The 20,450-nt window shown below is 65.6% G+C and overlaps 2 protein-coding genes across 4 annotated transcripts; one reads left to right on the plus strand and one right to left on the minus strand.

The window, feature by feature from the left end:
• The first annotated feature begins 383 nt into the window (after positions 1 to 383).
• Positions 384 to 12,514, plus strand: LOC116455791 (alpha-2-macroglobulin-like protein 1). The gene is made up of 36 exons (XM_032134072.1): positions 384 to 594; positions 946 to 1,135; positions 1,481 to 1,643; positions 1,877 to 1,929; positions 2,558 to 2,578; positions 2,699 to 2,852; positions 2,977 to 3,061; positions 3,150 to 3,255; positions 3,396 to 3,510; positions 4,083 to 4,192; positions 4,305 to 4,469; positions 4,600 to 4,827; positions 5,139 to 5,196; positions 5,443 to 5,588; positions 5,779 to 5,928; positions 6,099 to 6,206; positions 6,428 to 6,515; positions 6,717 to 6,876; positions 7,026 to 7,251; positions 7,398 to 7,524; positions 7,743 to 7,864; positions 8,031 to 8,082; positions 8,276 to 8,350; positions 8,507 to 8,683; positions 8,792 to 8,873; positions 8,966 to 9,122; positions 9,231 to 9,305; positions 9,489 to 9,645; positions 10,021 to 10,238; positions 10,317 to 10,532; positions 10,603 to 10,721; positions 10,814 to 10,904; positions 11,036 to 11,104; positions 11,194 to 11,296; positions 11,454 to 11,495; positions 11,903 to 12,514. Exons 1-36 carry the CDS (start codon positions 527 to 529, stop codon positions 11,917 to 11,919), a joined length of 4,293 nt encoding a protein of 1,430 aa, XP_031989963.1. The 5' UTR covers positions 384 to 526; the 3' UTR covers positions 11,920 to 12,514.
• FTSJ3 (FtsJ RNA 2'-O-methyltransferase 3) lies at positions 12,503 to 20,439 on the minus strand. Of its 3 annotated transcripts, none has more exons than XM_032134073.1 (22): positions 20,336 to 20,439; positions 19,793 to 19,919; positions 19,611 to 19,716; positions 19,402 to 19,448; positions 19,167 to 19,246; positions 18,947 to 19,046; positions 18,468 to 18,662; positions 17,778 to 17,893; positions 17,162 to 17,266; positions 16,986 to 17,086; positions 16,799 to 16,879; positions 16,570 to 16,722; positions 16,232 to 16,367; positions 15,605 to 15,801; positions 15,381 to 15,507; positions 15,070 to 15,163; positions 14,654 to 14,810; positions 14,489 to 14,565; positions 14,189 to 14,285; positions 13,917 to 14,100; positions 13,555 to 13,649; positions 12,503 to 13,334 (listed from the first exon to the last, which is right to left on the minus strand). In XM_032134073.1, exons 2-22 carry the CDS (start codon positions 19,857 to 19,859, stop codon positions 13,145 to 13,147), a joined length of 2,505 nt encoding a protein of 834 aa, XP_031989964.1. In that variant the 5' UTR covers positions 19,860 to 19,919; positions 20,336 to 20,439; the 3' UTR covers positions 12,503 to 13,144. The 3 variants fall into 3 exon arrangements, with proteins under 3 accessions (XP_031989964.1, XP_031989967.1, XP_031989965.1); XM_032134076.1 differs by having other exon boundaries at positions 20,318 to 20,401; XM_032134074.1 differs by lacking the exon at positions 20,336 to 20,439 and having other exon boundaries at positions 19,793 to 20,061.
• Positions 20,440 to 20,450: the final 11 nt, after the last annotated feature.

Here is a 20,450-nt window from a genome sequence, read left to right on the forward strand (position 1 = left end):
GCGATGCCACATCCCAACACTGCCCTGTTCCTCTGTCCAGATTGAGTAAAACTGGAGAAAACCGGGCAAAAAGCCAGCCTGGGACACGTGATCAGCCCAAACTCGGTTCACTTTGAAATACGTGTAAATTTTCCATTTCTGAGAAGTCACCCCAGCTCCCAGCCTCTCCTTGTGTTGTGCTCCCTGTTTTTGTTTTCCATTTGTTCCCGCTGCCTCCTGACACCATTTCCCAGCAAATCCATGTGGAGGTGGCTCCTGCCCCACACTGAACCTCCAGGAACCTTTCCTAATATTTGCAAAATTCCCTGCGATCCTTGACCCCTGGAGGCCGTGGCCAGAGGGCAAACATTGCCCGGACTTTATCTGCAGGTGCCTGGGGTTCCTCTGCCAGCCCCCATTTCCTCCCTGCACAGGACACAAAGATCCCATTCCCGAGCCTGCAGCGGGGCAGAGGCGGATCCAGAGCGATCCCAGACCTGCAGGAGGAGGCTGTGGCTGTTCCCAGCATCCACATCCAGCTGGAGACATGAGGTCTCCAGCCCTTCCCGTCCTCCTCCTCATCCTGCTCCTCTCAGCCGGGGCCTCTGCAGCACCGTAAGTCTCCCCCGTCCGTCTGTGCCTGCTGGGGTGGTTTAACCTCGGCTCCTCGGCAGCTCCTGGTGGGATTCAATCCTTCCCATGCCCTGATGGCTGCTCGGCCTGGGGGGTTGTCCCTGCCCAGCATCACCGAGGACATGGCCCTGGTGGCCCTGGTGGCCCTGGTGGCTCTGAAGGGTGGTTGTCCCCTCACCTGCAGAGCTGAGCTGAGGAGCCAAGGGCAGCCCAGAGGCAGAGAGGGGAGGCTCGGGGGGTTCCTGTGCTCCCAGGGGCTTTTCCAGGTCTCTGTGGGGCCGTGCGGGACGTGCCTCACCCCCAGGGCTCTCTCCTGTCACTTGTCCTCGCCAGGAGTTTCGTGGTGGTGTCCCCGGCTGTGCTGTACCACCCCCACCCTGCCACGCTCTGGGTGCACCTCAGTGACCTCCAGGGGCCCGTCCAGGTCTGTGTCCAGCTGCAGGGGAGCAGCGGGACCCCGGACACCACCCTGCTGAGGAGAGAGGTCCTGGAGCCTCATCTGCACCTGAACGTCACCTTCCCCGTGAGTGTCCCCCCAGTGCCACCCCAAACCAGCCGGCAGCAGGGAGGGGGCCCTGGGTGGTCTCCAGGCCCTTTCCATCAGCTCCACACAGGGCTGGGAGCGGATGTGGCTCCCCTGTGACTTCCCCGTCTTTTGGCAGAGTCTCACCCCTCACCCTGACAGAACTCCAGGCCCAGCCCAGTCATCCCGTGGCTGGAACGATCCCGTTTGCGGACCCGCAGGGCGCTGGGGAGATGTTTCTTCCCAGCCCCTGGCTCGTGGAAGGGGTGGGGAGTGCTCTGGGTCACCCCGAGGGAGCCCGGGCACCGTCCTTGTCCCCACCCCGAGCCTGCTGTTCCCCTGCAGGCTCCAGCCCCCGCCACAGGGAAGGAGGAAATCGTGGAGCTGCACGTCTCGATCCAGGGAGATTCCCTGAATGTCTCCGAGTCGAAGAAGGTGATGCTGAGAGCCCTGGAGCCCGGGATCTTCATCCAGACAGACAAGGCTGTCTACAAGCCTGGGCAGGAAGGTGAGGGCGGCAGAAGGAACCACCCAGCTCTGGGGGACCCCCCTGGTTGGGGAGAGGGGTGAGGAGGCCCAGCCTTGCTCCTGCACTGCCTGGAAATGGGAGGGATCATCCTGGGATGTCCCTGGGCAATGCCAGGGCTTGCCGGAGGCCCTGCTGTGTGAGGGGCTCAGGGAGGATTTCCATCCACCTTCCCATGGGTGAAGCCACTCCTCCATCTCCGCTTCCTTTCCCAGTGAAGTTCCGAGTTGTCTCTTTGGACAAAGACCTGAGCCCCAGCAACCAGAAGGTGAGAGCAGGGCTGGGATGTGGCGAGGTGCCGAGGGCTCCCTGCACTGTCCCAGCCAGCCGTGGGAGAGGTGTGGGAGTCACCTTTCCCCTCGGGAATGCTGCCCCGGCCAGCCCTGCCCGGGGAGCTGCCCCCGGGGCAGGGGTGCCCTGTGCTGCTCACGGGCACAGCAGGGTCGGGAAGGAGAAAGCAGAGGGCACGTGTGACACGGGAATGTGCCCACGCCAGCTCCCAGCCAGGGATGCAGCCCTGGTGAGTGGGAAGCAGGGAATGCGCTGCTGATATCCATCAAGGCATCAGACACCAGGAGCACCGGCAGGCTCAGCCTCTGGCACCCCTGGGCAGTCCCTGGGGTCTCTGCAAGTGCAGGATCTTCCCAGATTAAAGGGGTTCTGGACTCTTCCTAACGCACTGGGAGATGCCACCTGTCCGTGCCATGCTGGCACTGCCCTCGGGCTCATCCCGGCCACAGCCAGGCTCAAAATCCACCCCAAAGCATCTTGAGGGCTGGGAAGTTCACAGCATCCCACAGGAAACCCTCTCTCTACCCCATCCACGGCTGTGCCCACCCCGGTGAGACCCCAAGGGATGGAATTGCTCCTCTGACCATCCTCTCTTTGCCTTCCAGCTGCCCCTGGTGTTCCTGAAGGTCAGTTTGGGACACCCGGGGGTGGGGTGGGCACGGGAGGGCCGGGAGAGGGGACACAGGACGCAGCCAGGGGCTGTTTGCTGGGCTCCCCGGGCGCTGATCCCGCGTGTCCCGGTGCAGGATCCCAGCGGGAATCGCATCGCGCAGTGGCGGGAGGTGACCCCTCGGCAGGGAATCGTGGATTTGTCCCTCCCGCTGGCCTCGGAGCCGGCCCTGGGCACCTACACCATCAGCGTGGAGGGGAAGAGCCATTCCTTCAGCGTGGAGGAATACGGTACATGGGGACTGGGAGGTGGGATCCCACCGTGGGCAGCAGGTCTTGACCCCCTCCAGCCACCCAGGCGGTGTTGGCACTGTCCTCAGAGTGACCACCCTCTGTCCTTGTGCTTGTCCACCAGTGCTGCCCAAGTTTGAGGTGACCATCCATCTCCCCAGCGCGCTGCGGACGAAGGACGAGAAGTTCCCGGTGGAGATCTGCGGGCGGTGAGCTGGGAACAGGGAACGGGGAGGGATCAGGGCGTCCAGCAGGGTGTGGCCACCCCAGCACAGCCTCTCCACTGCCCCCACACAGCTACACCTACGGGAAGCCCGTCCAGGGGAAGGTCCAGGCTGACCTGTGCCTCAGCCAGAGGCTCTGGCCTCTCTACAGGGAGACCTGCACCCAGGTTACTGGGCAGGTGAGCGTGGCGGGACTGGGGCTGCCACTGGGACGCTGGGGGTGCCACTGGGACGCTGGGGCTGCCACTGGGACGCTGGGGCTGCCACTGGGACGGCTCCTTCCCGGGAATGCTGCTGACAGGGTTGATTCTCCCTCCAGACGGGGAAGAACGGCTGCTTTTCCACAGAGGTTTCGTTGGCTGCGTTCAACATGACCACCTTGGAGACGGAGAAGAAACTGGAAGTCAAGGCATCGCTGGTGGAGGATGGCACAGGTGGGGACGGGGTGTGGCCACCCCCACGCGCTCCCACGGGATCGGTCTTCTCCAGGAACACCCAAAAGCACTGCTGGGATTTAGGGGTGCACACGCAGGGATGGGGTTTGGGTGCAGATGCGAGTCAGGTCAGCCTGGCAAGACTTGGAATTCCAAGCAGAGGAAAAAAGCCTTTCCAGTGCAGGACGCTGAGTCCTGGCAGCGCAGAGGGGTTGGGTTCACCCAGGCTGGTGGGGCGGCTTCCTCTCCAAGCTCGTCCCTTGCTCGCCACCTCCTCACACCGGGAGTGCCTGGCTTGGCTGGAGACAAAGGAGAGCAGGGCTTGTCCCTGTGCCCATCGGCCCGGGGTGGCCCCTCACGATGGTGGGAAGTGTCTGCCTCCAGCTGCACCCTGGACCAGGTCTGAAATATTCCACAGGGCTTCTGCTGCTCCTGTAGGAGATGCAAACCGTGCTGGGAGCTGCAGGAGGAAAGCCCAAATATCCAGGCACCCTTTCTGCGTGGGGACAGGGGCACTGGCTGGAGCTAAGCCGTGTCCCTCAGCACCCTGAGCTCCCCCTCGCTCCCCGCAGGGCTGGAGATGAAGAGCACCAAGAGCTGCGAGGTTCTACCCGAGAAGATCACGGTCACCTTTGAGAAACCCGATCACGTCTACAAGCGCGGCCTCCCCTACACCGGGATGGTAACGGGAGCTCCCTCTCCCCGCGGGGCTCACCTGCCCCTGCCCACCCCCAGCCCCGTTCTGCCACGGCTGCAGCCCCAAACCGCGGCATCTCCCCTTCCCTCCCGCACAGATCCGGCTGAAGAGCGCCGACGGCTCCGGGCTGCCCCAGAGGCAGGTCCTGCTCTTTGTCTGGAACCAGGGACAAGAGAAGACCCAAAGCTTCCTGACAGACAGCTCGGGGAGAGCCTCCTTCCAGCTGGACGCCTCTGGCTGGAGTGGCAGGGTCTCCTTGCGGGTAAGGCCCCCACCCGCGCCCCCCCTCGGGGGTCCCTGAGCTGCCTCCTGCAGCGGGGTGGGGCCTTGGAGCTGCACCAGCGACACCTCGGGGGCTGCTGCATGGATTCAGCCCCGGATTCCCACCTCAGGCTCAAGTCAGCAGGACAGCTCAGAGCCAGGACGAGCACTCAGGAGTCACCCATGAGGATGCCTTTCTGTCAGTCATGCCCTTCTCATCGAAGAGTGGGAGCTTCCTGCACATCCGCGACCCGGAGGGGGAGCTGCCCTGCGGCCGGCCCCAGCTGTTCCACGTGGATTCCATCTTCAGCAAGGAGGCTTTAGGTAGTGGGCTGAAGAACCTGGATCTGGTTTTCATGGTGAGCCCCGGCTTGGGGAGGGAGGGCAGCAGGAATCAGCGCGGTTGTGTGGGAAGGGCCACACTTCCCCACACGTTCGTGGTGGTGTCCCCGGGGACAGGACAATGAGCAACCAGTCCTGGAGAGCCTGAGGGACCTGTCGGAGGCGGTGGCTGCTGCCACTGTTGGGCCTGCACCCCCATGGGAGGTGTTGGGGGGCTGGAGATTGGGCATGGTCAGAAATCATCCCAGAACATCCATGGTGGGTCCGTCCTCCATCAGGGCACTTTGATTCCACAGCACCAGTTTTGTTCTCACTCCCTCCTCTGCAGATCCTGGCCAAGGGGACCATCACCACCATCTTCAAGAAAGAGGTCTCTGCAGAGCCTGGTAGGTCCCACGGCACGGAGGGGCTGCACAGGGCTCTGCTCCCTGTGCCTGCTCCTCACAGAACCACGGGACGATTTGGGTTAGAAGGGGCCTCCAAGCCCATCCCATCCCCCCCCTGCCGTGGGCAGGGACACCTTACGCTCTCCCAGGGTGCTCCAAGCTCTGTCCAACCCGGCCTCGGACGCTTCCAGGGCTGGAGCAGCCGCAGCTTCCCTGGGTAACATCCGCCCCCTTTCCATGCTCCAGGACAGAGGGTCTCCATCTCCCTGGAGCTGCCCATCGGGCTGGAGCTGGCGCCCATGGCCAGGTTTCTGGTCTACGTGGTGCTGCCCAACGGCGAGATGGTGGCTGACAGCACCGAGCTCTACGTGGCCAAGTGCTTCCCCAACCAGGTGAGAGGAGCTGGGCTGTCCATGGCTGCTGCCTCGGGATCCATCCCGCTGCCGGTGCATCGCAGTGCCGCGGTCTCTCAACCCATTCCCTGGTCCCCAAACCCTCCAAGAAGAGCTCTCCCGTGGCTCGGTCCTGCCCCTCCACGGGAGGTGACCGCCCTCTGCCCCGTCCCCTGCTGTCCCTGCGCAGGTGACGATGGCGTTTTCAGAGGCCAGGGCCCTGCCTGGGGCGGCGCTGAGGCTGCAGCTGGGGGCGGCCCCGGGCTCGCTGTGCGCCGTGCGAGCCGTGGATCGCAGTGTGCTGCTCCTGAAGCCCGAGGCTGAGCTCAACGCCGAGGCCGTGAGTGCTGGCCCTGCCTGGGGTCCCGGTGCAGCCCCAGGAGCAGCCTGGCTGGGGGTGGGGTGCCACTGGCTCAGGTGTCCCTCCCTCGCAGGGACCCGGTGCCGCGGTGGCTCCCGGGCAGAGCTCTGCGCTCCGAAATTGAGGATTTTGCACATGTTCATTCCCAGGTCTACAAAGCACTGCCCGAATTCAGCTACCCCCCCAGCATCCAGGATGAATCACCCTGTCACTTCTACTGGGACGACTCCAAGATGGAAACCTACAAGTTATTCCAGGTGAAGCTCTCCCCGCCCGGTTCCTCCCCACCCCGGAGCCGCCCGTGCTTTGCCCAAGTGCGGGGAAAGCCACACCTGTGGCAAAGGACCTTCCCTTTCCTGCCAAGCCCAGGCTCCTTCTCCACGTGTTTTCTGTAGCCCTGGGGCTGACTGCTCACTGCTGGAATGGGGATATTCCTCCTGCTGGCTGGAGGAGGTGCCCAACCTCTGCTTTTCCACAGGATGCAGCCCTGAAGCTCTTCACCAATGCCAAGACCAGGGGGGATTGCTTGCCAAGGTTGATAATGTTTGGAGTCCCTGCTCCTAGAGGTGAGCACAGCCCTTGTGCTGAAAAGAGCAAAGAGCCGGTGGCCAGTCCTGGCTGTCGTGTCCTCAGGGAGACTCGGAGCCATCCAGAAAATACCCTCGGCATCAAAGAGGATGGAAGAGGATTTTGGTCACCTTTGTGCTGGCTGCAGGTCAGGTCTGGCTGAGACCTGAGGCCCCCAAGTTCTGCTCTGCCTTTTCCAGGAGAGGTGCTACTGTCCCGTTTCACGGCAGAAAGCGAAGATGTCTCAGTACTCATGAGCATGCCCAGCCCAGCCATCCAGGTCATCCAGGACAGGGAAGAGCCCCCAGCCCCCCGGACGTACTTCCCAGAGACGTGGCTGTGGGACCTGGTCCCTGTGGGGTGAGAGAGGACAGCTCCCAAGGGAAGGGAGTTGGGGACCTCAGGACTCCTTGTCCCTGCGGGATGGCACCAGCAGTGTCGCAGCGGTGCCACTCAGGCGATGCCACCGGCCGTGGTGGCGTGGCCTCATGATGTTCTCCGTGCCGCAGGGAGGGCGGCTCTGCCGAGGTGACGGTGACAGTGCCCGACGCCATCACGGAGTGGGAGGCTGGGATGTTCTGCACGGCCCCGCAGGGCCTGGGGCTGTCCCCTGCTGTCACCCTCACGGCCTTCCAGCCGTTCTTCGTGGAGCTGGCGCTGCCCTACGCCGTGGTGCGCCACGAGACCTTCACCCTCAGGGCCAGCGTCTTCAACTACCTGCGCCAGTGCCTGAGGGTGAGCGGGGACGGGCAGGGGAGCCTGGGGGCTGGCAGGGGCTGATGGAACCGTGGCCGTGCCCAGCAGGTTCAGTGAGGGCTGGGCAGGTGAGCCTGGCTCTGGGGGCTGGCAGGGGCTGATGGAGCCGTGGCCGTGCCCCGCAGGTTCAGGTGACGCTGGCGGAGTCGGCGGAGCTGGAGGTGTCACCAGGCGCAGGGGACAGCTACAGCAGCTGTGTCTGTGCAGACGAAGCCAAGACCTTCCAGTGGGGTGTGAGAGCCACCAGCCTGGGTACAGAGCTGCCACCACCCCGCCCTGCTGCCCGGGGACCCGCTCAGGGGTGGGGAGGGCAGGAACAAACCCCACGGCACCTGGGGAGTTCTCCCTCGCTCCACTCCCACTCTTCCGGGGCACCCCCAGCCCAGTCCAGCCCGCCCCAGGCCAAGCCCAGGGGCTACGCTCAGGTTTGGGGGCTCCCTGGGGACTGAGGGCTGCGTCTGCACCTGCAGGGCAGGTGAACATCACCGTGAGCACCGAGGCCCTCAGCTCCACCGAGCCCTGTGGCAACGAGCTGCCCCTGGTGCCGGCCCAGGGCCGCGTGGACACCGTGATAAAGCCCCTGCTGGTGCAGGTCAGAGCGTTGTGGAGGAGGAAAATGGGATGGATTTGGGAGCAGGATGCAAGCAGCCCTTGGGGGGCAGTGGGAGAGCAGCCAGACGTGAAGCCAGGGTGACCCAGGGGACAGGGGGACAGGCAGGTCCCTCCTCCTGACTGACTCTGGTGCTGCTTCCTCACAGCCCGGGGGGATCCTGGTGGAGAAGGCTCACAGCTCCCTGCTCTGCCAGGAAGGTAGGACCGGCCAGGGGTGTCCAGCAGCACCGGGGGATGTGGACAGGGGTGCTTGGCCACTGGTCACAAGGGCCACCAGCCCAGAAGAGCCAAGGGCCAGGGTGCCTGGGCGGGAAGGGGCTGGGTGAGGTTGCCACGGGGCAGGCCGGGAGCAGCTGGGCATTCCCACTGTCACAGCCCTGTGTCCCCACAGGTGCTGAGGAAGTCTCCTTGGAGATTCCTGCAAACATCCTGGAGAGCTCCCAGAGAGCCCACGTCACTGTGATGGGTAAGGGACAGGCCGGGGGGCCTGGGGACCGCGGGGACAGGGTGGGTGCGGAGCTCTCCCCGCTCGGCAGGACGTGGCACCAGCCGGAGCGGACACGGAAGGGGACACGGGCGCTGGTGGCAGGGGCACAGCTGATGGCGTGTCCCCCTGGGACAGGTGACATCCTGGGCAACGCCCTGCAGAACCTGGACAGTCTCCTGGCCATGCCCTACGGCTGTGGGGAGCAGAACATGGTTCGCTTTGCCCCCAACATCTACATCCAGCAGTACCTGGAGAAGACCGGGCAGCTGCTGCCGGACATCCGCGCCAAGGCACAGGGCTTCCTGCAGAGCGGTCAGTGGCACCCTGACCCCCCGCTGGGAGGGACACACAGCCCCCTCCCCACTGCGCGTGGCTCCCCTGGGCACGGGAAGAATGCCCTGTCCGCGTGTCCTGCCGCAGGGTACCAGCGGGAGCTGCTCTACAAACACGACGACGGCTCCTACAGCGCCTTCGGGAAGAGCGATCGCGAGGGCAACACCTGGTGAGGGCTCTGCAGCTGCACCCGGGGCTCCTCCTGCCCCCCAGGGCACCCCCGCGCTGACCCCCGGCCCTGTGATGTGTCCCTGGCTCCAGGCTGACCGCGTTTGTCCTCAAGTCCTTCGGGCAGGCCCGCGCCTACGTGGCCATCGAGGAGCGGCACATCACGGACGCGCTGCGGTGGCTGCGGCGGCACCAGAGGGAGAGCGGCTGCTTCCGCAGCGTGGGCAAACTCTTCAACAACGCCCTGCAGGTGGGGCAGGGGCTGGCCTGGGGACCCGGAGTGTGGTCTGGGCACGGGGGGGGTCCCCGTGCTGGTGCCACAGCCCGGCCGGACCCGCGTCCCGCTGTCCCCCTGCAGGGCGGGGTCTCGGACGAGCTCTCGCTCTCGGCGTACGTGGCGGCAGCGATGCTGGAGCTGGGGCTGCCCACGCTGGTGAGGACGGGCCCAGTGTCCCCACAGGGGCTGGGGGGTGGGGACGGCTGCTGGGACAGGGGGTTGGCCGTTCCAGGCCACCTCGCAGCCCGAACTGGGCACAGTTGGTCTCGCTGGGCAGCACCGGGGTCTCTGAGCGAGCCCCATGTCCTGGGCCGGCTCCTGACTCCGCTGCCACGGCAGGAGCCGGCGTTGAGCTCAGCGCTGAAGTGCCTGGAGGCCTCTCCCACGGACAACCCCTACACGCAAGCCCTGCTCGCCTACGTGTTTGGGCTGGCGGGGCTGCGGGAGCAGCAGCGGGCGCAGCTGCAGCGCCTGGCCCAGCACAGCGTCAGCGCAGGTACCGCCACCGCCTCTGCGAGAAAGCCCCGCCCGGCCCGGCCCGGCCCGGCCCAGATCGGCCCCGATCGGCCCAGATCAGCCCGGCCCAATCTAGCCCAGATCGGCCCAGATCAGCCCAGCCCGGCCCGGCCCAGCCCAGCTCAGCCCAGCTCAGTTCAGCTCAGCTCAGCTCAGCTCAGCTCAGCTCAGCTCAGCTCAGCTCAGCCCAGCCTAGCCTAGCCCAGCTCAGCTCAGCTCAGCTCAGCTCAACCCAGCCCAGCCCAGCCTAGCCCAGCTCAGCCCAGCCCGGCTCAGCTCAACTCGGCTCGGCTCGGCCCGGCCCGGCCCGGCCCAGCCCCGCTCAGCCCAGCCCGGCCGGGCCCTTGTCCCGCAGACGGACAGCTCTCCTGGCGCAGGAAGGGGCAGGCTCAGAAGCCCCCGGAGCCGTCCTGGGCCGCGGCCGCGCCGGCCGAGGTGGAGATGACGGCCTATGTCCTGCTGGCCTACCTGTCGCAGCCCTCCGTGTCCCCGGCTGACCTGGGCACGGCGGCCCGCATCGTCCGCTGGCTCTGCAAGCAGCAGAACCCCTACGGGGGCTTCGCCTCCACGCAGGTACCGGCCCGGGGCTCCGAACCGGCCCCTCCTGGGAGCTGCGCTCGGGGCTGAGCCCGGCGCTGTCCCCGTGCCCAGGACACCGTGGTGGCCCTGCAAGCCCTGGCCAAATACGCCGCCCTGACCTACGGCAGCAATGGGGACTTCACGGTGACGGTGACAGCGCCCAAGGGGACAGCGCAGGACTTCGTGCTGGACAGCAGCAACCGGCTGGTGCTGCAGCGGGCGGCCCTGCCCGAGCTGCCGGGCACCTACGGGCTGCGAGCCCGCGGGCAGGGCTGTGCCCTGGTGCAGGTGGGTACAGCCTGGGCTCCCCGGCCCCGGCCCCGGCCCCTGGCTGGCCTCACCCGGTGCTGCCCCCCAGGTGACCCTGCGCTACAACGTGCCCCCCCCTCCCAGCACGGGGGCGTTTGAGCTGCGGGTGCAGACGGAGCCGCTGCCGGGCACACAGAACCCCCAGTTCCTCCTCCGGCTCTGGGCACGGTAGGGACGGGGCTGTCCCGGGTTTGGGGGGGACAGGAGCAGCCAGGGAGGGAGGGAAGCCCCAAGCCCACCCCGGGGCTCTGTCCTTGCAGGTACAGCGGGGAGCGTCCTGTCACCAACATGGTCGTCATCGAGGCCAAGCTGCCATCGGGCTACAGCCCGGACAAGAAATCCGTGGTGGAGGTGAGGAGCCCCCCAGGGTGGTCAGGGGAGAGATACCCCATCCCACAGGTGCCTGCCCCTCGGGCGCTGTGGGACACGGAGGGACACACCCAGGGAGCGGCTGTGGCCCTTCCTGAGCCGTGTCCCTGCAGCTGAAGATGCACAGCCTGGTGAAGAAGGTGGAGGTGCAGCCCGACCAGGTGACCATTTACCTGGAGCAGGTGAGAGGGGGGCAGGAGCAGGAGCCCTGGGACCAGGGGGATTTCCCCACGGTGGGTGGCTGCACCTCCCCCTTGTGCTGTCTCCACAGCTGAGCAAGCAGGAGGAGACCTTTTCCTTCCGAGCCCAGCAGGACTTCCCGGTGAGCAACCTCCAGCCGGCCACCGTGTCCCTGTACGACTACTACGAGACAGGTGAGCCCTGCGGGGCCGTGTCCCCTGGCCCTGCTGCCACCCCGGCGGCCCCCGTGGCTCAGTGGGGTCTGGCTGAGCTCCCAGCTCACCCTGATGAGCTTTGGCTCGTTCAGGGAGCAGCTCCTCCCGCCCCATGGTCACCACCCCTCCCTTGCAGGTGACCGTGTGGACGTGGCCTACACCGCACCCCCCAGCTCAGGTAGGGGCTGAGCCTGCCAGGCCAGGGGTCACCCCACCCTCGGGACCCTGATGGGGACCCAGCCACCCTGGATGGCCACCCTGGGCTGTGCTGAGCCCCGGGGGATGGAGGAGCCCATCCTGGAGTCCCGCACTGATTGTTGGGGGTTTGCTGGCCAGAGCTGGGGGCAGAGGCCAGGGAGGGCCCAGGTGTCCAGGCTGGGGGTGCAGAGAGGTGCTGTGCCTCTCTCAGGGGCCCCAGCCCCCATCAGCCCTGGCCTTCCTCCAGCCACCCCCTGGAGCTCCCCACGCCGGGATTTGGGGTCACACAGGGGATGGGGCTCAGCCAGAGGCTCTGGGGCAACCAAGGGGGGTGGTGGGGGGCTGTGGGGACTCTCCTCTCACAGGACCCCATATTCCATTTTGAAGAGGAGGACAACGTCTAACCCAGCCTGGAGCCTGCCAGCCCATCCCTGCCCCAGCTCCTGCAGCCACCAAGGACAGCGGTGGCTGAAGCTTTCTGCTCCCACCCTGGCCATGGCCCCGACCCTCCACGGGGCCACGAGGTGGCCCAGCACCACTGGCCCCCAGCAGGGCCCCTCTGGATGGAGCCACAGCTCCCTCCCCCAGGCCCAAGGACACGCACGGCTCCTCTGGCCCCGCCACGCGCCGGACTCGGCTGAGCAGCCACAGCGGGAACTGCACAGGGACAGCCCGGGGCCACCTCCTGCCACCCCTGCACGGGGACTCTGGGGGGCCAGCTCTGGCCTCTCCCCTCCCCACAGCACCTCAAGGGGACCCAGAGCTCCTCCCTCCTGCCAGGACATCCCCGGCAGGTCCCCACCACCCCTCAGCCTCCCTGGGAGCCACAGTGCCACCCCAGCCCCGTCCCCAGCACTGCCACGGTGCCAGTGTCACCACGAGGGCCTTGGGGACACTGCAAGCCCAGCACAAAGCACTCAGCAGCCTCGTGGAGAGAAGCCAGGGCCTGGTGCACCCCAGACCCTGCCCTGGGTCCAAATAAAGACATTTAGTCAAGCACTTCTTTACTCTTGGTCTTTGTGTGTGGGGGTCCTACCCCAGGCGGGGGTGGGGACAGAGGGGGCCAGGGTGGCTGAGGGGCTGGGCTCCCTTGGCACGAGCAGATGCACAGACCCAGCCAGCAGCGCCCTCTCCGCCTGTCACCCGGCACAAGGGGCCGTGGCAGTGCCAGCAGGGCTCCCTCAGCTCCCTCAGGTGCAGGACACAGCCCCGGGCAGGCTCCCACTGCGGTTAAACGCCGCCGTCCTCGAGCAGCCGCTCTGGGCAGAGGCACCCCTGTCCTGCCACCTGAGCAACAAATCCGGCCCAGGGACGTCCCCCAGAGGCACAGCGTCCCTGGGGACAGCTGAGGCTGGCGTGGATGCTCCTGTGATCTCAGCCAGCAGAGCCAGCCTGGTGACACCTGGAGCTGTGGCCATGGGCAGGGGGCTGGGGCCGCAGCGCTGGGGCCAAATGACCCCTCCCTGCCCCAGAGCAGGGCACGAGGCACTGCCACAGCAAGGCACAGACTGAGCAAGGTGTGGCTGAGCCCCAGCCCTGTCCCCAGGGCTCCTGAGGTGGCAGTGGGGGACAGGAGCCAGCCCTGTGCCCCGAGCTGAGTCCCTTGCTGGGGATGGAGCCGCTCCCACCTCACTTGTGGCGCTTTTTCTTCTGCTCTTTGCGCTTCTGAGCCCTCACGTCCTTCTTGAGGCGGCTATCCACCACCTTGAACTGGCCCTTGACACCCGGGGGACGCCGCACCCGGGGTCCCACGCCCTTCTTGGCCACCAGGTAGGTGACCTGGCGCTTCTCCTTGGCCAGCCCGGCCTTCTTGTAGATGCTGCAGGAGAAGGACGAAGGTCAGGGTGAGTCTGGGTGGGACAACAACCAAACCCCAGCCAGTGTGGGGACAGCATCGGCTCCCAGCCCTGCTCTGGGCTCTGCCAGCCCCGCATCAGCCTGGCTGGGGACACAGAGCTGTCCCTGTGGCTGCAGGGACATGGCCCCAGCAGTCAGCCCAGCCCCAAAGGGAGGAGCTGGATCCTGGCTCGGCCACTCACCGGCGCAGCTGGGCCACCTTCTCCCGCTCCGAGATGTCCACGGTGCTCACCACGGCCTCGGCCTTCTTCTTCATCTGCTCCAGCTTCTTCAGCATCTGGGGGACAGCCAGGGGGACAGGGGGTCACAGGGGGCACAGAGGGGTTGGAGGTGGGACAGGGGGTTGGAGGAGGAACGGGGGAGGCAGCAGAGGGATGGAGGTTGGAGGAGGGATGGGGGATCAGAGGGGGGACAGGGGGGTCAGAGCAGGATGAGGCATCAGAGATGGGACAGGGGGATCGGAGGAGGGACAGGGGGTTCAGAGGAAGGACTGAGGCGCTGGGAGAGGACTCAGAGCACCCCTGGGAGCCCACCCCGCACTCACCCTCCGCTTCTTGCGGGCCTTGGCCTCCGCCACCTTCTTGATGGGGCGGGCGTTGATCTCCCTCCAGCGCTGCCGATAGGCCTCGACCGTCTGCTTGTCCACGGGCAGCTGCCGGCGCCGGTGCTGCCGCTCCTCCTCCGTGAACCACTCGGGCAGCTCCCCCTCCTCCTCGTTGTAGGAGTACCTGGGGGGCTCAGGTGAGCTGTGAGCAGGACGTGGGGGCCCCACCTCCCCTGCCCTGCTGGGGAACAGCCCCTGCAGCCCCCAGGTACCTGTTGAAGGAGTCGTCGATGAGGTCCCGCCGGGCCTTTTTGGAGGTGACGATGACAGAGCCAAGGGCCAGGCCCTCTGCATCCAGGGCTCTTTTCACTGTGGGACACGAGAAAGCTCGGCCTGGCTGCAGCCCAGGAACTGCGGAGCAGCTCTGGGGAGCATGGTCTGCCCCCTGCCCATCTCCTGTCCCTCCCACGGGACCCCCAGGTGTGTCCCTGCCTCCCATCCCTCCCGAGGGACCCCCAGGTCTGTCCCTGCCTCCCATCCCTCCCAAGGGACCCCCATGTCCCCTCACTCACCTGGGTTCTCAATGGGCACCACCTCGAAGCCACAGGGCTCCACACGGCCCTGCTTCCTCCCCACCGGTGCCAGTGGCCTGTGGAGAGGAGCGGGCAGGGCTGGGGTCCCTCAGCTCTCCGGGACTGTGGAGTTGGGGAGGACACCCAGACCCCCCTCAGCCTCACCTCTCGTCTTCACTGCTGCTGTCATCGTCACTGCTCTGCTCCTCCTGAGCTGTGCTGGCATCAGGGGCCGTGGCTGCCGCAGGGCTGGGCTCAGCTGCAGCCTCCTCCTCAGCCACCCTCTTCTTCTTCTTCTTCTGCCCTTTTTGTGTTGTTTTGTCTGGGAACGGGAGCCACTGGGTGAGACAGAGCCAAGGCACACCCTGCCGCAGACTCCTCCAGAGATCCTGCTCATTAACACTGCACTCGTTAACGACACAGGCTGGGAACAGCTGCTGGTCTTGTGGCAGCTGTCCCTGCCCATGGCACGGGCTGGAACTGGATGCTCCTCAAGCTCCTTTCACACCCAAACCCTTCCACGCTGCTGCTCAGGACCCGGTGCCCCAGGGCTGTGGGACCGTCCCTCTGCGTCCCCTCACCTCTCTGAGCCTCGCGCTGCCTCTCAGCCAACATCTGGGCCTGCCCCAACTCCAGCTCCTCGTCCGCGTCATCCTCGATGCCGGCGAAGGCGTCCTGGGATGGGGAATGGGGGGGTCAGCTCCAGGGAGGGGTGGTCAGCCCCAGGGAGGGGGGGTCAGCCCCAGGGAATGGGGGTCAGCCCCAGGGAGGGGGGGTCAGCCCCAGGGAGGGGTGGTCAGCCCTGGGGAATGGGGGTCAGCCCCAGGACAGTCCTGGGAAGCTGCTGGGGCCGAGGCTGCTCCATCATTCCTGCCCCACAGGTGGGCCCCACCTTCCCAAACCACAGGCTGGTCTGTCGCTCCTCCAGCACCGACTTCTCCTCCAGGGGCACCAGCAGAGGATTCTCCACTTCCTGCTCTTCCTCGTCCTCCTCCTCTTCCTTCTGCTTAACCTTCGCCCTGTGACACGGAGCAGCAGGATCAGTGTCTCCTGGAGCTGCTCCCAGGGCAGCCCCTGCCCCAGGACGCCTCTCCCCTCTCCTCTCTCCCCTCTCACCTCTTCCCACCCCGCTCCCGCTCCAGCTTCCGCTGCCGGGCCTCGATCTCCAGCAGCTCCTCCGGGTCCAGGTCGCTGGCCAGGGACACGTCGTCCCCTTCATCGTGATCCGACACGTAAATGTCATCATCGCCGGGGCCGATCTCCAGCAGGGCGTCAGCCGAGGCCATGTCCCCCCGGGACAGCTCATCCAGCAGCTGCAGCACGGCATACACAGTGACACAGTGACACAGTGACACAGTGACATGAGTGATAGTGACACAAGTGACACAGTGACAGTGACATGAGTGACACAGTGACACAGTGACACAGTGACAGTGACACAAGTGACACAGTGACATGAGTGACACAGTGACACAGTGACACGGTGACATGAGTGACACACTGACATTGGCACAGTGACACAGTGACACACTGGCACAGTGAGACGAGTGACATGAGTGATACAGTGACACAGTTACACAGTGACACAGTGACAGTGACGCAGTTACACAGTGACACAGTGACAGTGACACGAGTGACACACTGACAGTGACACAGTGACACACTGGCACAGTGACACAGTGACACAGGTCACACACCAGGCCCTGCCCCGCCCCGATGTCCCTGGGAGCTGTCCCCACGCACCGGGGTCCTGTGGATGCTGCGCAGGGAGAACATGCTGGTGTCGCCATCGTCGGCGATGGACACCCCGGGCAGGTCCATCTTCAGCTCCACCCGCTCCCGCTGCTTCCGCTGCTCCTTCAGGATCTTCTTCTTCTTCCTGGGGGAGCCAAAGGGATGAGGCCACACTGTCCCCTCCCCACACAAACATCCCAGAGGCTCAGCCACAGCCACAGCACTGCCAGCCCCGGTGCTGGGACAGCCGGGAACAGCTGCTTGGAGGAGCCCCAACCCACAAAGCCCCCCTGTCAGAGACAGGCTCTGGCACTGCCACCCGCTGTCCCCATCTCTCCTCTTTCTACCTCTTCAGCTCTGCCAGCTCCTCGGCCTTCATCTCTGCCAGGGCCAGCTCCACCTCCTCTTCCTCCTTCGCCTCCTCAGCAGCTGCAGCTTTCGCCTCCATCTTCTCCTTCTTCTCCTCCTCCCTGCCCTCCTCCTCCTCAGCGGAGCTCAGGCTGCCAAAAGGAAGGAGCTCAGAGGAGCTGTGCTGGGGACAGCCCCACCCCAGCCTGGGGACAGCCCTGGTCCTACTTGATATCCAACTCCTTCGCCTGCTCCTTCAACTTCTTGGCCAGGAACCGCCGCAGCTTCGTCCTCCAGTTCAGCAGGGCCCTGGGCGGGGTGGCAGCTGTTAGGGACAGCCAGCAGCCCCAGCTGGGGGGTGTGGCTCTCCCCCAGGCCCAGCGGGGTCGTGTGGCTGGCCCAGTGTCCCCAGCACCTGAGCTCCTTGCGGCCCAGCACTCGGATGTCCCTGCAGCACTGGCGCAGCTCCTCCGTGGTGGAGCTGTGGTTCTCCAGCTCCCCGTCCCCCAGAGTGATCTGGCACAGGGAAAGGGATTTCAATCCCAGCCTCCCCTCCACAGGACAGGGACAAGGACAGGGACAGGCACACACCTCGTTGGCCTTGGAGAGGAAGTCCACGGGGTTGGGAGCCTTGAGGAAGTCCATGAGGGTGAAGCGGTGGTAGAGGGTGGTGTCACCTTCAGCGTAGCCCTCGGCCTGGGGGGAAAAGGGGCTGTGGTGGCCAGGGCAGGGGACAGCCAGGCAGCTGCCACCAGCCCCCAAGGGCGGATGGGGTCGCCTAACTCGTGTCTTGCTGCAGTGGCCACCTGAACGTGTCTGTGGCTTGTACTTGAGGACTTCAGGAATCGTTCCCAGCCTGAGCCTGAGCTAGGACGAGTCACCAGCCCCAGGCCAGCAGCAGCTCCCAGCTCCAGCTCAGACACAGGAGCTGGCAATGACAGGTTTGTGCCAGCTCCGTGCTCAGCTGAGGCCGCCTGACACAGATTCACTGTCCTAAAGCCACCCCAGAGACACAAACCCTGTGCCCAACCCCTGCAGGGTTGAACTGACCCAGCCCCAGCCTCACAATCCCCACTTCAGGCTCCAAACCTCCCCCAGACTGGCTCTTCCAACACTGCCCATCCCAAAACCTTTCATTTTCCTGACCAGTTCCCATTATCACAACCTCCTGAGGCCCAGTCCCGTGTGTGTCTGGCCTTGCTCCTACCTTGGGCTTCTTTTTGCTGACCAGCTCGCTGACGGACTTGGTGGGAACCTCCACGTCCTTGAAGGCGTATTTGGGGTCAAAGAACTTGCTGTCGATTTTGTCTGGAGCCTGATAACCTGGGATGGAGGGGTCAGGGCTGTGAGAGACGTTCCTTGGGGGTGGAGGGATCAGAGACACCCAGAATGGAGGATGAGAGCCGTGAGAGCCGTTCCTCCCGGGATGGAGGAACCACAGCCATTCCTCTGGGATAGAGGGGTCAGAGCCATTCCTTCATCCCAGGAGGAATCTGAGCCGTGGAAACCATTCCTCATGGGACAGAGGGATCAGAGCCACCCAGAATGGAGGAACCAGAGCCATCAGAGCCATTCCTCCTGGGATGGAGGGGTCAGAGCCATCAGAGCCATTCCTCCTGGGATAGAGGGATCAGAGCCATTCCTCCTGGGATAGAGGGATCAGAGCCATTCCTCCTGAGATGGAGGAATCAGAGCCATTCCTCCCGGGATGGAGGGATCAGAGCTGTTCCTCCTGGGATAGAGGAATCAGAGCCACTCCTCCCGGGATGGAGGGATCAGAGCCATTCCTCCTGAGATGGCGGGATCAGAGCCATTCCTCCTGGGATGGAGGGCTCAGAGCCACCAGCAGGTTTTCCCAACCCCATCCCAGCAGCTCCAGGTCCCCGCGGGTGCTCACCCTGGCACACCACAAAGATCTCGGCAGACTCGTTGCGGGAGGCCTGGGGCTTGGTGGCCTGGACCTTCTGGAAGAACTGCTGGAAGATCCAGAGCAAGGGCTGGTAGTCCCGGGAACGGAAAACCTTGGTGATGAACCAGCCACCTTTGCACAGGAACTCACAGGCCAACTTCAGGGCCATGAGGGTCAGGTTGGCTGCAGCAAGAGAGAAGAGAGAGTGAGGGAATGACCCTTCCCTGGAACGGTGGGGAAGGCTGGGATGGGTTCCCAGAGCAGCTGGGGCTGCCCCTGGATCCCTGGCAGTGCCCAGGCCAGGCTGGACATTGGGGCTGGGAGCAGCCTGGGGCAGTGGGAGGTGTCCCTGCCAGGGCAGGGGCGACACTGGAGGGGCTTTAAGGTCCTTTCCAACCCCAGCCAGGGTGGAATTCTCAGAGAGCACTGCGATGTCCCCGTCCCCCCGGGTCCCCACGCAGCCCCACCCTGTGAGTAGGCATCGTGCACCCAGCTGGCTCCCACGTTGGGCGCTCCATCGTTCAGCACCACGTCCACCTTCCACGTCTGCAGCTCCTTGCGCAGGGCCTGTGGGATGGGGACACCCGTCTGTCCCTCACCCAGAGCCCCACCCCACCTGCTGTGCCCCCCCTGCCCCCACAGGGACCTGTGCAGCCCCAGGCCAGTGGGGGACACCTGGGGCGGTACCTGGCGGCACTTCTCGGTGGTGATGTCCTCCTGCAGCGTCACCACGTTGGGAATGGGCTTGATGGGCACCAGATCCACCCCTGGTGGAGGAGAGACACCAAAACCCCCTCAAAAGAGGCTCCCAAGAGACTTCCCCACCCTCCTCCTCCTCCTCCCAGGATCCCCTTCCCCTGTCACATCCAGGGGCTGGGCTGGACGTCGCTGCCCGCAGCTCTGGCCAAAGCCCAGCACTCACCGATGATGAGGCTGGACACCGGCATGAACTTGGAAGCCACCTGGAGCCTGGGCAGAACAGAGAGGAGCGAAGCTGCAGCAGCACCCCAAGAAAGCCCTCGGCGCTGGGCTGCGCTCCCAGGGGTGGGGCCGAGGACAGGGACACACCACAAGGAGCACCCAGGACACCCTGGGGCAGCTGGGGGCACTGAGGGGCCCATCCCCACTCACCACCCGCCGGGGGCCGCACACAGGTCCAGCAGCGCCCGCGCCTTCTGCAGGAACTGGAACTTGCGGTTGAGCTGCAGCAGCTTGAAGGAGGAGCGGGAGCGGAAGCCTGGGGGGGAGCAGGGGGTTATTGGGGTCCCAGGGCCGGCAGCCCCCCCGTCCCCCGCTGCGGGCAGGGCCCTCACCCGTCTCCTTGGCCAGGTGGTAGAACTTGTCCCGCCGGCTCTTGCCCAGTTTGCTTTTCTTGCCCATGGCGGCGGCGGGGCGGCCCCGAGGGGGGGCTGGGATGTGCCGTCAGCCGAGGGCTCGGGCCTGGGGGGGAACAGGGCTGAGGGGCGGCCTGGGGTCCTCGAAGCTCTGTAGGAGAGCCCCGGTGCCCCTCAGGGTCCTCTCAGGGTCCCCTCCAGTGCCCGCTGTGTCTCCTTAGCTCTCTCAGTGCCCCTCCCCGCAGTGCCCCCCAGTTCCTCCCTCAGTGTCCCCCCGGTGCCCCCCCGGTGCCGCCCTCGTGGCTCCCGTCATTGCCCCCCAGGCCCACCCGCACCCCGCTGAAGCCTCTGAGCCACCTCGGCTCCAGGTCCCCCAGCCCTGACAGCGCCGTGCCGCCGTCCCCAGCCCGAGCCGCCGCCCCCGGACACCAAGCTGGTCCCGATCCAGACCCCGCTCCCGATCCAGATCCTGATCCCGCTCCCGATCCCGCTCCCGATCCAGACCCTGATCCCGATCCAGACCCTGATCCCGGTCCTGCTCCCGGTCCCTCCGCGTGCCCGCGCCGCTTTCCCGGCGTGCTCCGCGCGAACCAACCAGCTTCCGCTTCCTCCTGCTGAAGCCGCCATTTTAGGAGTG

The sequence above is a fragment of the Corvus moneduloides genome, chromosome 26, assembly GCF_009650955.1.
Source record: "Corvus moneduloides isolate bCorMon1 chromosome 26, bCorMon1.pri, whole genome shotgun sequence".
Lineage (NCBI taxonomy): Eukaryota > Metazoa > Chordata > Aves > Passeriformes > Corvidae > Corvus > Corvus moneduloides.